Consider the following 13484-nt stretch of genomic DNA (forward strand, 5'->3'; position numbering starts at 1 on the left):
CGCATAATCAAGACACCCCTTAACATTTAAAACTTAAAAATAGCCTTATTTCGATTTCCTTTATGGAAAATTCAATTATGGTCGGTCGAAATGTACCACTGATTGATCCCGGATGTATGCTGTTCCGAAGGACAATAATCCAGCGACACTAGTCCCCGGAATAAATCACCATACACTCGTAACCGGTTCTCACCGATGGAAATAAAAACTCGCTGTACTGTAGTTCACAGTCTAGTACCAATAAGCTGCAGACTCGCTGTAGTCCGCAATCCACTCAAACTTCTCATCACGATAAAAGTACTAATTCGCAATTTACTTTAATGTGCATGTACGACTTCATAATTTCCTCTAATCATTTGTATTTCAATATCGACCCGTTCATCGTAGATATTGCCAACCGATGATATTTGATTTCAATTAATATTTAACCGAAATGTTTTTAATTATACATGGGCGGCGTCTCCGGGAAACATCGCGAGATCTATCAAGGAATCTCAGATAAGGGATAACATCTCAGTACACACATTTCTAATTAACGTAAAGTAGACTCGATTTCACTTCTCGGAAAAGAGACATAATTCTCTTCTTGTTTAAGTTACAAAACAACAGGCTTGGCCGAAGGGTCCCGCATTATTCGCTTGCAAAACGTCTAATATCTTTCCTTGCGGATTCGAGCCCCACTGTTTAGCGCATGCGCATCGCGAGCGCGGGCTGAGACGATGAAATGTGAGATTGTCGAATACAAAAGTAAAGTACAGCGGGATAGTTTTGCCTTCTTATGGTAATTTTGATCATTCTTTGAACATAGCAAGAATAAAAATTATGGGGTCGCCGTGTAAATTTTGGTACTAGAGGGAAAAAAAAATAAATTTTTTGATTTTCACAAAAGCGAGACCGTGAAAAATTTACTCACTCCAACAGTTTCAAAATGCGCCTCCACAAGCGATAGACCAGAAAAGACATGACCGTAGAAATTTGACAGTCTGAATACCTGTCCCCGAGGCGACTTCCACCTTTATTTTTCCATTTGGAAAAACCTGACGGCAGATATAAGCACAACATCATATCTGTAATCAGCCCAAGAGCTAAGGTTGCTCATGCCCAACCATCTGTAACAAAGAGACCATAGTTTGAAAATATCGCAATACCACGTTGATAAAAACGATAATAACTGATATCATAGGCCAACTCTTTGTCACTTTTTGAAAGCAAAATATACTGTAGTGTTGGCTTAGAATTTTCCCTTGAACGTTTTTGAAACGCAAATTCACATTGAACAAAGGTAAATGATTTTAATTACGTTATGCGTTCAAACATATCAGTTATCTGAAATTGAGCTATTTAGAACAGGTCACGTCGCCCACTTAACGTTGCATACACGGCGACCATATGTCGACGTCGAGTCACATTATACCTGTGTTGAGTTTTGTGAGAGGGTACGATTATGACAGATTTTGACATAAGCATGTGGTAGGAGTCAGCATTCAAATCGTATGTCTGTGCAAAACGTATTAGTGAATATGCGGTGTCAGTCACCAGGGAACCTGACAGTAGACTGTCATGCCAGTCCGCTTGGAACAGGAGAAGTGTTAAAATTGTGTAATTCAAAACGAACACAACAGAAGAATGGATTTTAACTTGAGAGAGGTGTCTGAGAGAGAGAAGAATGGATTTTAACTTGAGAGAGGTGTCTGAGAGAGAGAGAGAGAGGTGTCTGAGAGAGAGAGAGAGAGAGAGAGAGAGAGAGAGAGAGAGAGAGAGAGAGAGAGAGAGAGAGAGAGAGAGAGAGTCTTATTATGTTTCGGATTGTCATTCAACTTTCGAAGAAATATCAGAGTCTAAAAGCAGAAAGTTTTACGGAAAGAAGCTTCAAGTTACAATGCAATTTAATCATACTTAACAATTCAACCACAGGCTGATGAGTGACATTTATAGTCGGTTTGTGTACGATCAATAAATGCGACTGAAGGCCTTGCGGCTACCATTATGATTACTACTATTGCGCTATTACACGTTACTTTAGAGAGTTTGATTTTTCGCTGACAGATAAGATGTTCCTTGAAGACTAAGAAAACTACAATGCGCAAAACTATCGCCTTAGTAACTCTTACAAATTTGTGTTCACAAATGCTTACCGGGCGTTCATGTGCCGGGATCCAGTCGTTTTGATATCAACGCTGTCAGACTCCGTGCGAAGAAAGCGAACCTTTCTTCTGCTGGCGTATCATGTGGGTAGATTGAGAACAAATTGTCCATAGAACATGACTGAAGGAAAATATTGCTTATATTCCAGCGGTTAACAGAGGTCAATTTATTGTTCTTCAGCCCACACATGTTCATGGATAATGACATAAATGTTATTCACTTTTTCAATCTTCAACATGTTTGAGGAACTCATTTTTCTTTCAGTAGTATAGGCGAGTCCCAGAGAATCCAAAACTATATCTGTATCTATAATTGAAATAAAATCGATAAGAATTATGAAGAGACTTTATTCGATTTTTTTACCTTACTGTGACGAGGCCGGTGTATCATCAATGAAAGTTTCATCGTTTGAAGTTTCCGAAAAAATTCTAATTTACAAAGATAAATTTCTGGGCAATATCTGGCAATCATTAGGTATCTGCGGAAAACATTATCATATTGACAGGTTCACATAAGTCAACATTTCGACAACTGCCAAATTATCGACTCTGCAATTTGACGGGACGTATTATTTGAGGGGGGGGGGGCTGTAGGATGGCGAGGGATGGAGAGGGTGGGGATGGCAGATGAGTGTTTGGTTTGTCTGATCAGTTGATATTTCAATCAGAGTACATTAAGCTATGATTCAACCCGTGGGCAAGCCGGGAGATATATCGCCGTCCAACGCCTGGGGAATACAGCGGAGACGAGACGCCGCTCATCGGTAAGACGATCATTATCGAGCAATACAATCACCGTACAACGACCGTTATCTCGCAATACAATCTTAAGTTTGCATATATAATTTTTTATTTAATGGAAAGTGAAATAAACAAGCAGAAAAAACCCATTAAAAAACACGATGATTTTCGACTCTCTTTAGTCACTTATAAGTAAACGACTTGCTTAAACTTTCCTCAGTGAAACTTTCCACCACACCAATCAGGGTCACCGTGCAAAATTCGGTACAAGAGAAAGAAATTACATAACAGTTAATTTACATAACGCTTTTGACATGGAAAATGTCCGCTACCTGTGTGTTTATACTTACGCTCTGGAGAAAAAGAAATTTTATGATGTTATCGAAAAACTAAGACGATGGTAAGTTTTCTTACTCTCAGCGCTTTAAAATAGACCCGAAAAGAATTGCAAAAGTTTGAGAGTCCGAATATCTATCCCCAGGCGCATTTTACCTCAGTGCCCCATTCATGGAGGTGCCCCATTATAGAGAATGATGAAATACCAAAGGAATAGTGACACGGTACCGGTCCTGTACGACACGGCCCGCTTTATGGTGCGAAATGATGTTTCTCAGGCCTTTTTTGCTCACGTGTTGACACATGTGAGCATATGTTGCTGCGATGTCTGTCTGTCTGTGTGTCTGTCTGTGTGTGTGTCTGTCTGTCTGTGTGTCTGTCTGTCTGTGTACTCAATATCTCAAAAACGGCTGATCAGATCAGAATCAAATCTGGTACATAGATTCAGTTTGCAAATGGCAAGAACTGATAAGTTTTTGGTGGGTGTGGCTTGCTTACTTTAAGCTCATATGCATAATTAATGATTTTAGAAAAAACTGATATATATTGACAACGACTGCACACAATTTGATGAGATTCGCTACAAATGTTGATCACACCAAGATATATCAGCTTTGAAAGATATTAAGGGGTGATGTGAAAGATAATTACTAATATGCATATTTAATGAAATTTCCTAATTAGGAGTATATATCTGAATTTACTCGATCAAAATTGACGAAACTTGGTACGCATATTGAAGATACTATGACTTAACATTATTGAAAGTCATTCAGCATTTTTACTTCATCCAAATCCCAATTTGCATATTTAATGACCTTTTGAAATTAAGGATATTTGAAGTTACATGACCAAAATTGATGAAACTTGCTATGTACATTAAAGATACTATGATAGAACATTATTAAATGTCATTAAACATTTTTACATCAGCCAATTCCTAATTTGCATATTTTATGAACTTTCCTAATTAGGGGTATTTATCTGAATTGACGAGACCAAAGTTGATGAAACTGGCTATGTACATTAAATATACTATGATAGAACATTATTAAATGTCATTAAACATTTTTACATCAGCCAATTCCTGATTTGCATATTTAATGAACTTTCATAATCAGGGATATTTATCTGTATTGACTAGACCAAAGTTGACGAAACTTGCTATGTACATTAAAGATACTATGATACAACATTATTGAAAGTCATTAAGCATTTTTACTTCATCCAGCTCCTAATTTGCATATTTAATGAACTTTTGAAATTAGGGATATATATTTGAATTTACATGACCAAAATTGATGAATCTTGCTATTTACATTAAAGATACTAGGGTATTATGTAGGCTTACATTGAAAGGCATTAAGCATTTTTGCTTCAGCCAATTCCTAATTTGTGTATTTAATGAACTTTCCTAATTAGAGATATATACTTGGATTTATTTGATCAAAGTTGGCATAACATGCTATGTACATTGATGATTATACCAGGGTAAACCGATATTGGAAGTCATTTCGCACTTAAGTTTTCATGTTAGTAGTTTGCACATATAATGAGCTTTCAAAGTTTGGAATATATCGTTTGAAGGACTTGACCAAAGGCAATTACACTTGCTATATAAAGTGGTGATACAATGACAGCAGTCAAAGAAATTAATTATTGTTATTTCAGCTAATTACATATTTGAATACTTAATGACCTATAGAGTTAATCTGTGGTGAATATTGTGCATTATGTTGATCATAATACTTTCAATGAAGTTGCAAACATGTGGCAAAGGTTCAAATTTACACATAACTGCAATATATAATGAAACACGTGAGCATTTACAGTTCATATCTGGTTGTATGATGTTTCAACGCGTTACCGTCATTATGTAAGTATGCAGAAGCATAATGAGAAAGGGCTCCAGAGTAAGGCGCTCTAAATAAAATTCTTTGTTTTCAGTCCGCGTGCCGGTAGGTTTTCGGAGAAACTTTAGAAAACAAACACAACGTTAACACTATTAAAAATAAAAATATTATTTTTCCAAAAGAAACCAAATATAAATGGAGGTAATGTTCATACACTTGTGTTTTTTGTCTCTGTTTGTTTTTTTTTCCTTGGCTGGCTGGTAGGTTTTTCAAAATTCCATGGACGACAAAATTTCATGGACGGCAAACAAAGAATTTTCTTTAAATGGCCTAAATGCAGATTGCATTAGAAAGTAGACATTTATTGTTATAAATGAGGAAAGAAATTTACTCTGAGAGACTCTATATTAGAGAGCTGAATTTGTAACTCGCGCTGAGTTCCCGTTTTGTAAATACAAATCAGTAACCTTACTCTACCAGCATGTTCGTCTTTATTGAAAACAAGTTTTACGATCCCGTTGTATTTGGCGTTTTGCGTGATGTTTCAGCGTGGTGTGTGAGTGACAGTACAATGTGCGCGCCATACCTGGTCTTGGACGACAGCCTTGCTGACAACATCAATGGCTTACGATTATCATCGATCGATTCATGACCAATACATTCTACTTCAGACTAAAACCAGTTGCACATGTATAGGCAGTGGAACAACATGATGTTGGTTGTACAACAAGAAATCGTATTTTTACAAACCCTAAAAATAGAAAATACACAAACAGTTACTGCTAACAGAGCTTTTCTTGGTTGAGTAAAATATCAATTCTTCCGTAACATGTCCAACCCGACTCCATGTGAACAGATCCACATTTCTCATTGAAAACGAGAGATTCGGGCCAAACCATGATTGTGTAAGGGTGAAATCAACCATGAACTGACAGTAAAATTTAATATCAAACTCTCGCGCACTCAGTTTTTTAGTTTTGTAGAGCTGTCGTCTGGTACTTGACATGTACCTCTACGTAGATAAAAAAATTAAACGACGTAACTTCATTAGTTCTATCATGAGCAAAGCAGAGCGCATGTGTCCCTCTACTTATATGAGCAAAGGTACATGCTGTTTATCAGTGTCATTGCAACTTTGAGCACAAGGAATTCTGGATCCCTCTTTGTTTGTTAATGCGTGTTTGTTTCTGTTAGGTATGATTACTTCCGTATACAATGAAGAACCAAAAATAGTTTTGTGTTCACCCTTTCTAAGAGGGGTAAATATTTAGAGAGAGTGGTGGACACACACTGAGTGCTTACTCCTCATGGCAAAGGCGGGGTATGGTTTATTCATATGTGGGATTGTATTACATATTTTTTAAAGTATCATTTATTGACTATACTTGTAAAAAAAAATAACAAACAAACAAAAACAAATAAATATAGTTCTTTATTTAGAAAGTGACATGAAAACAAAGTCAACTCTATTTGGTTATTTATTGTATATGGAAATAATCATACATAGCAAATAAACAAACACGCACGCACGCACGCACAAACAAACATGGAGAAAATTAGAACTTTCGATTCTAGAAAGTAAGTCGGTTAAACATTTTCTTACATCAAGAGCTTTAAAATGAGCCCCCACAAGTGGTAGATCAGAAAAGAATTGGGAAAGTTTGAGAGTCCAAATATCTGTCTCCGAGGCGCATTCTACCTTAATGGCACGTCAGGAAAGTTTAGTACACTGGACAGACGACATTTACAGTAGCCTCATGTAAACCTGTGTATCATTTTTGAAGAGTTTGTGTTGCTCCACGCCGGATTTAGCCGAGCATTTGAGCGTAATTAAAAGTATATAAAGAGTATTACGTATTATTGAAAATTGGCCCCCTAGTACGATATGTTGATTCAAAACATTACCTTAAGATAGTATGCGAATCAAGAGTGAAAGACTTAAACTTTTGCTCAAACTTTCCTCAATGAAACTTTCAACCATTCTCTTACCAAATCAACAAAAAAAATTGGGGGTCACCGTGCAAAGTTTGGAACTCGCGAAACAAATTACCAAATATTTTGCGATATTTGAAATTCAAAATGGCCACCATTTCTGTGTTCACTCTATGAGTAAAAAAATAAAGTTTAGATTTTCGAACAATTAAGATGGTGAAAGTTTTTTCTCCAAAAGCTTTAAAATGAGCCCCCTCCCCGCAAATGGTAGATCAGAAACGAATTATAGTAATTTGAAAGTCTGACTGTCCCCGAGGCGCGTTCTACCTTAAATAGTCTAATTGTATCACAGACCCAACCAGCATAATTTTGCTGCCCTAGTTTCAATATTATGCTGATTATTCAAATCAGATGTGGCATTGCTGTGTTTCATTCTGTTACCTTGTTTTTTGTTTACTTTTCATGGGCTGGGCCTTGCCCCCTTTCAGATATGAGGGTAGGGAAATTGAAGGGAGAAAAGATGGGGTTTTGAAAAATAAAAGGGGAAGGCCAATATAAATGCCAAGGACATCCTGTTTACGTGATGTTGAAGGTCTTATAGGGTATGTTCCACTAGACTTTGTTGGTAAAAACAAACAAACAAAAAAAACAAAAAAAACAAAACAAAAACAGAAAACAACCATCAAAAGTTATAGTTCCTGTGCTTTCAATAGATGGGGCACTTCAAACTACCTTATACAACACAACGGACAATGTCCTACTTAACCATTTAAGTGCTGTAATTTTTCCCGCCAAAACTAAAGTGACACATTTTATCAATTTTTATGCATTTTTCTGCGATTCTTTTTAAAATTTTGGACCAGGTGCACAGTACTAATCATAAACTCCATGTTTTGGTCAAAATTTAGGGAAAAATCATCACAAAATGTTCGGACCCCAAAACATTGTCTGGGTTATATTTTATGAAGGCAACAAAAATTGAATTTGGTGTTCAGAGGGATAAAGGGTCAGTAGCTGTATAACTTTTGATGATTTTTATCGTTTTTGTCAACAGCAGTTTCTTCTTGTACTTCCTAAAGCATGTTGAGATACACATAGGGCTGGAACAAATAGCCTGTTTACATGGTAGTGAAAGTGGACGGCCATTTTGGAAACTTTAGTAGACCCAAGGGGACATCTACACATAAATTATACGATTACTATTTCTGACAATCTGTCAAATAAATATCATATTCTTACATCGTCCCTCATATTGTTTAATATTCATGCAATCAGTCAGACAACACGGTGACAGTGTACGAAAGGAATTTAAAGCCGTAAAATGTCTAAAACTAAATCCAATTTTCTTTTCCTAATCAAACAGTATCACATAAAAACAGGACAAGAAAGTACACAATGCTCAATTTCCTGTCATTTTTATCATCATATGAGTTACCATGAATAAATTATGACGGATGATAAATTGATCATTATTATGCAATTTCACCAGATTTAGACACAAGCACTGAATGATGTTTTGAGGAAGTCTACAAGCCAGTCTAGAGCCAACAAACAGCATACAGCTGTAGACTATGGTTTCATTCCATGATATATGGTATTTAGTAGTGGCCCCATGGGACTACCATTTCCAAAAGTAGTAGTACCAAGGCAAGGTTTGGTTGTCCTGGGACCAGAGACTACCCTGAATTTATTTCTATCAGATTCTGTTTGGGATGCACAATTGTCAATTTTTGCAATACAGACACATTGCATATACATTTACTCGTAAGATTTCTCAAGTTCTTGTTCAATGGTTTCATCTGTCCACTTGTACTAGTTTGCTGACTTTTGAGGGGTAATTTTATACTGGTCCTTGATGAAAATTCACTGGTCCCGGACGTCAGACCAGTGTTATTTTCAGGCCCTGTTGTGGGTATTTCTGACAATGACAACACTGACAAAGGGTAAATTAAGGCAAACAGTGCATTGGTTTATTTTATTTCTCATTCGCAGTCAATACAGAGGTGGAAAAAATATTTCACAAAACAATTACATTAGCAGAGTATGCATTTTTAAGTAGAAGCACACTAGAGAAACACAAGCTTGGAAAAAAAGACCTTCTTGCACACATTCTGTTTTTTTCTATCCATCATGTAAGTAATTTTTCCTCTGAGAAAAGGATCAATCAGGGTTTCAAAACTACTTAAAAAGACTAGAATATTCATTTCGGCAAGTCATGTTACCGGTAATGATTAAAAACACATCCACCAAAGCCAGAGAGCAAATCTCCGTTTATGATTTTGTCATCAAGGTCAGAGAAGTGCTGATTCTGTACTTGGTGTTATTTCATATACTATGGTCATTTGAGTTGTGGAATATATTTTCAAATTACAATATAATAGCCGAATAAATTTATGTTCTATAAAGTCCAATTTTTTTTCCTTCTTTAATTAAAATCTCTGGTTAATTTGATCATAATTATTACTGACGATTCTGGACGGCTCAGGATAAAACTAATCACGATTCCATTTAATATGGGACCAATTTGATTGGTAAATATTTTCACTGGAAATGTACATACATGTATATCAAAGTGAAATCTACATTGAAAGCACACCTCTGGAATTGGGAAATGGACATGGTTGGAAAATTCCGTGGAAAACATATACATATATATATACCCGGGAATGTGTCTGATCTTAGCATTACGAGGAAATTTCCTAGCGGGTGTTGGGTGGCAATTCTCCGAGATATACAGAAAAATCGGTGATTGGCTTGTGCACAACTTGCAAAGAAAATAATAAAGTTGAACGAAGAAGATCGTCACTCTGGAATATTTCAGTCTGCCAGCCACCATTTCTTTTTTTAAGCAAGCACCGCTTTGCAACATTTGAAAAAAAAAATATCTGTAAGTATACATTTATGATACACACTCTCCAATCCAGGGCGTCTGAACATTAAATGGAAAGAATCACATCAAAATCAGTGAATCACAAAGAACAATTTTAACATTACTCTAGTTTAAAAAAAAAGACAGAAAGACGCTGATCACACTCTTTACAATGTATACAGGTTTTTCTGGAAATCAGAACTTTACACGTAAAAACTATTAACCGTACTTTCAATCCAAATCAAGGTGTCTCCACAGATGAAAAATATCTGACTACTCTACACTCAGCTATCAAAAAGACCGTAATCAGTGTACATTGAGTTTTTCAAAAAAAATTCACGAGTAATTTTACAAATATTACAGAAATTCACAATTTGACTGAGTAAAGCTTCATTTTTTTTTTGGAGGAAAGAAACAACAAAATCAAGAAACGATGAGGTTTCCACAGTCGGGTTATACAAAACAGAAATTAACATACATGAGCAATAACGATAATGATAATGAACACCGCACATCACAAGAATCTCGGACAATGATGGATAAACTAAAAAGGACACATCAAAAATGGATAAAATCATAACAGATTTTTGTCTGAAGTACAGCTGTTTTGTCAGACAGACGTGGAGTGTCTCATACTGGATACAGCAATTACAGATTCACCAAAACTGCTTCGACTGACTAGAACACCAAGAAATTGAGTGACCAACTACCTAATGAGTGACTTTAAGAAAAGTTTTAATACTGTTCAAAAGTAAAAATCATGTAATCTTCGATAACTTCTACTGAGATTGTTGTGTGTCCTGACCACTAACAACACATTCAAACAGGAAAAAACTAAACACTATCTAAACACAGTTGATAACTTCACATGACGTTGTCCACCCAGAGGTTAAAAAAAACACTGCATGTTTTTCGATATTTCAGTAAAACAGGTGGATATTTGATAACTTTTCTCCTTTGCAGCTTATTTTATTCACATTACACTCAGAAAAATAAATTACCTGTCTTGTTTGTTGTGTATTTCGTAATACTCTCATACTTTTTTTCAAAAAATAGAGCTCACAGCACCATGATATGTTGATGATCATACATTAAAGGGGTGTTTGTTCGGTTGTTTGTTATTTGTTTTCACCCCTAAGACTTGAAGGAGCGCGAGGAACTAATGGGGCTGGCTGTGGGGGCGCCGTTTCTTCTGCCGGGTGATTTTGCACCTGCTGATGGTGGGCGAGAGGAGAAACAGAAAGAAAGAATAGCATGGAAGAAACATGGTTAGGTGATGCTGCATATGATTGCCGATGTGCGATGGTGCACTCTGCTAGCAAAATTTTTGTTCAAAAAAAAAATATAAAATGAAAATAAATGAAAGGATAATTAAAATTTAAAGTAAAAATTTGAAAAGTACAGAACAAAATGCATCTAAAAAATTAAAATTGCTGGAAAATTATAAGAAAGGACAAAAGCTAGAGTGCAAACATTAAAATATTTCATACAGCTCATTTTAAAATAAAGCCATAGTGTGTTGACTGGTTTAAAAAAATTTGATTTGCTTCTATGATGTTAAAACTGTTCAGGTTGTCTTTTGCAATATGCACAGCTTCAGTTGAAAGACTGCTTTTTGCAGCAAAATTTCTGCTTACTGCATGACAAGAAATATTTGAGGCATGTTGCATATAGCCGATATGAAGATTTGAAGGAAGCTGCATTACTTTTAAAATGTGATTGGCTGAGAGCTGGACATGATGTCACATGTGTCATTTACTGAAATGCAATTGGCTGAGAGACAGAGTACATGTTTCATTTACTGATATGTGATTGGCTGAGAGACGGAGCCATGATTATTTACTGAGTGAGATGGGTTAGTATTTAGTACCTGAAATAGGTGTGGAAGTGTGGCGACCCAGACCCAGACCCAGACGCCTTGGGGAGCTGCTTCGTGTGCGGCGTTTCAGAGACGGGCTGGATGATAGACTGGTGGGCGGGGAGTGGACTCCCGTCACGTAGCCCAGCGACTCGTCCAACTTCTTGGTCTCGTGTTCCAGCAGCAGGGGGTCGAGAGTGGGGTCACGGGCCACGGTGCTGAGAGAGTCATCTGAACAAAAACAAAAGCGGAGAAAAAGAAAAGTGAGAATGACACACGTCTGTTAATGAGAGAGAAGTATAAACAAAATCCAGGAGACATGACATTAAATTGCAGTGAGTGAAAAGAGCATGAAAGAGGACAGGACAGAGGTGAGACTCTCTCAGACAGGACAATGAACAAGACGTGTAAAATCACCCGACGGACAGTACAAACACGGACGTACCCCAACCTTACAACCTTACCACAACACTTACTGGAGTTACCGACAAACAAACGATGAATTTTACTTTTTTCAGTTCCAGAATTCTGACGAGCCCAATGAACAGAATGTTAATGAGTTTGCTAGAACAAAATATCATGCTACTGTGTTACGCATGCAGATGCCTGAGTATACAATATGCCTACATATGCGGCTCAAAATTTCACTTCAAGATATTCTTCTTGACTTCTTCATGCATGTTCAAAGACTGACTTTTCGCAAATTATCGTTTTCTCCAGCCATTTCCCCGTCTACGTAGATTTTTTTACTTACTGAGGATCGCCCGGAGATCACGGATATCATCTCCAGTCTTTCCGCTGCGGGAAATGAACTGTTGGCGTTTACGGATTTCCTGGCTCAGCTGGTCCTTCAGTGTGTTGTTCTGTTCCTCCAAACCTTTGACACGCTGTCTGTGAGCGCGCTCACGAGCTTCCAAAGTTCTCTCAGCCTGAATCTGAGCAGTTTTCAGGCGTTCTACCTCCATTTCTGTTTCCTGGCGATGTCTCGCTGTGAGGTCAATCAATCTAGCAATAAAACGAAACAAATTACAAATTATATCTCCGAGAAGGATGCACATTGAAAAATACAAACATACTGATTATTTCTCTCTTCATGTTAAAAAGGAATATGGTTTGACCTGATGGATGTTTATAGGGCCTCCTGCAATTTGTGTATTCAAAAAACCATTTAAATCATTCTTTGTCTCTGATTGGTCACTGTAGAGAGATCTGTGTCCCTGATTGGCTACCTCATACACATCTAAGTCCCTGATTGGCTACTTCGAATACATCAGTGTCCCTCTTTGGCTACTTCACATACGTGGAATTCCCTGATTGGTCACAGGTATTGGCATTGATATCTTACCTTTGGGCATGCTGCTGTTCAGTCTCGGCGAATGTTGCCTGCAGACCCTGGATTTGACGCTGTAGTTCATTATTTTCTACTTCAAGGGCCGACAGAGAACGATCCAACGCACCGCGGTCTGCGGAGGCTCTCAGGGCTTCCTCTTCTGTACGAATCTTCTCGCGTTCAACCTGATGGGTAAACAATAGTCATCAGTGATTTACCAAAAAATCTACACATAGTTACTTGTTGCAGGAGATTAACCCTTTGAATGCTGTAAATTTTCCCGCCAAAAAATTTTAGTACAACGTTTTACCAATTTTTATGAATTTTTCTGTAACTTTTTGTATAATTTTGAAGCAAATAAACATCACATTTCAGTGCCTGCAGTTTTTTATCAAAATTTTAGCAAAAATCTGAAAAAATT

At 36.9% G+C, this 13484-nt stretch overlaps 1 protein-coding gene across 1 annotated transcript in view; it reads right to left on the minus strand.

Moving 5' to 3' along the window:
* Positions 1-8954: 8954 nt before the first annotated feature.
* Positions 8955-13484, minus strand: part of LOC139137381 (rootletin-like) — a 93615-nt gene continuing 89085 nt past the window's right edge. The window contains 4 exon segments of the mRNA XM_070705437.1: positions 8955-11089; positions 11746-11964; positions 12488-12738; positions 13079-13248. Coding sequence (XP_070561538.1) covers positions 11010-11089; positions 11746-11964; positions 12488-12738; positions 13079-13248 — 720 coding nt within the window. The 3' untranslated portion in view covers positions 8955-11009.

Source organism: Ptychodera flava, chromosome 7 (assembly GCF_041260155.1).
Source record: "Ptychodera flava strain L36383 chromosome 7, AS_Pfla_20210202, whole genome shotgun sequence".
Classification (NCBI taxonomy): domain Eukaryota; kingdom Metazoa; phylum Hemichordata; class Enteropneusta; family Ptychoderidae; genus Ptychodera; species Ptychodera flava.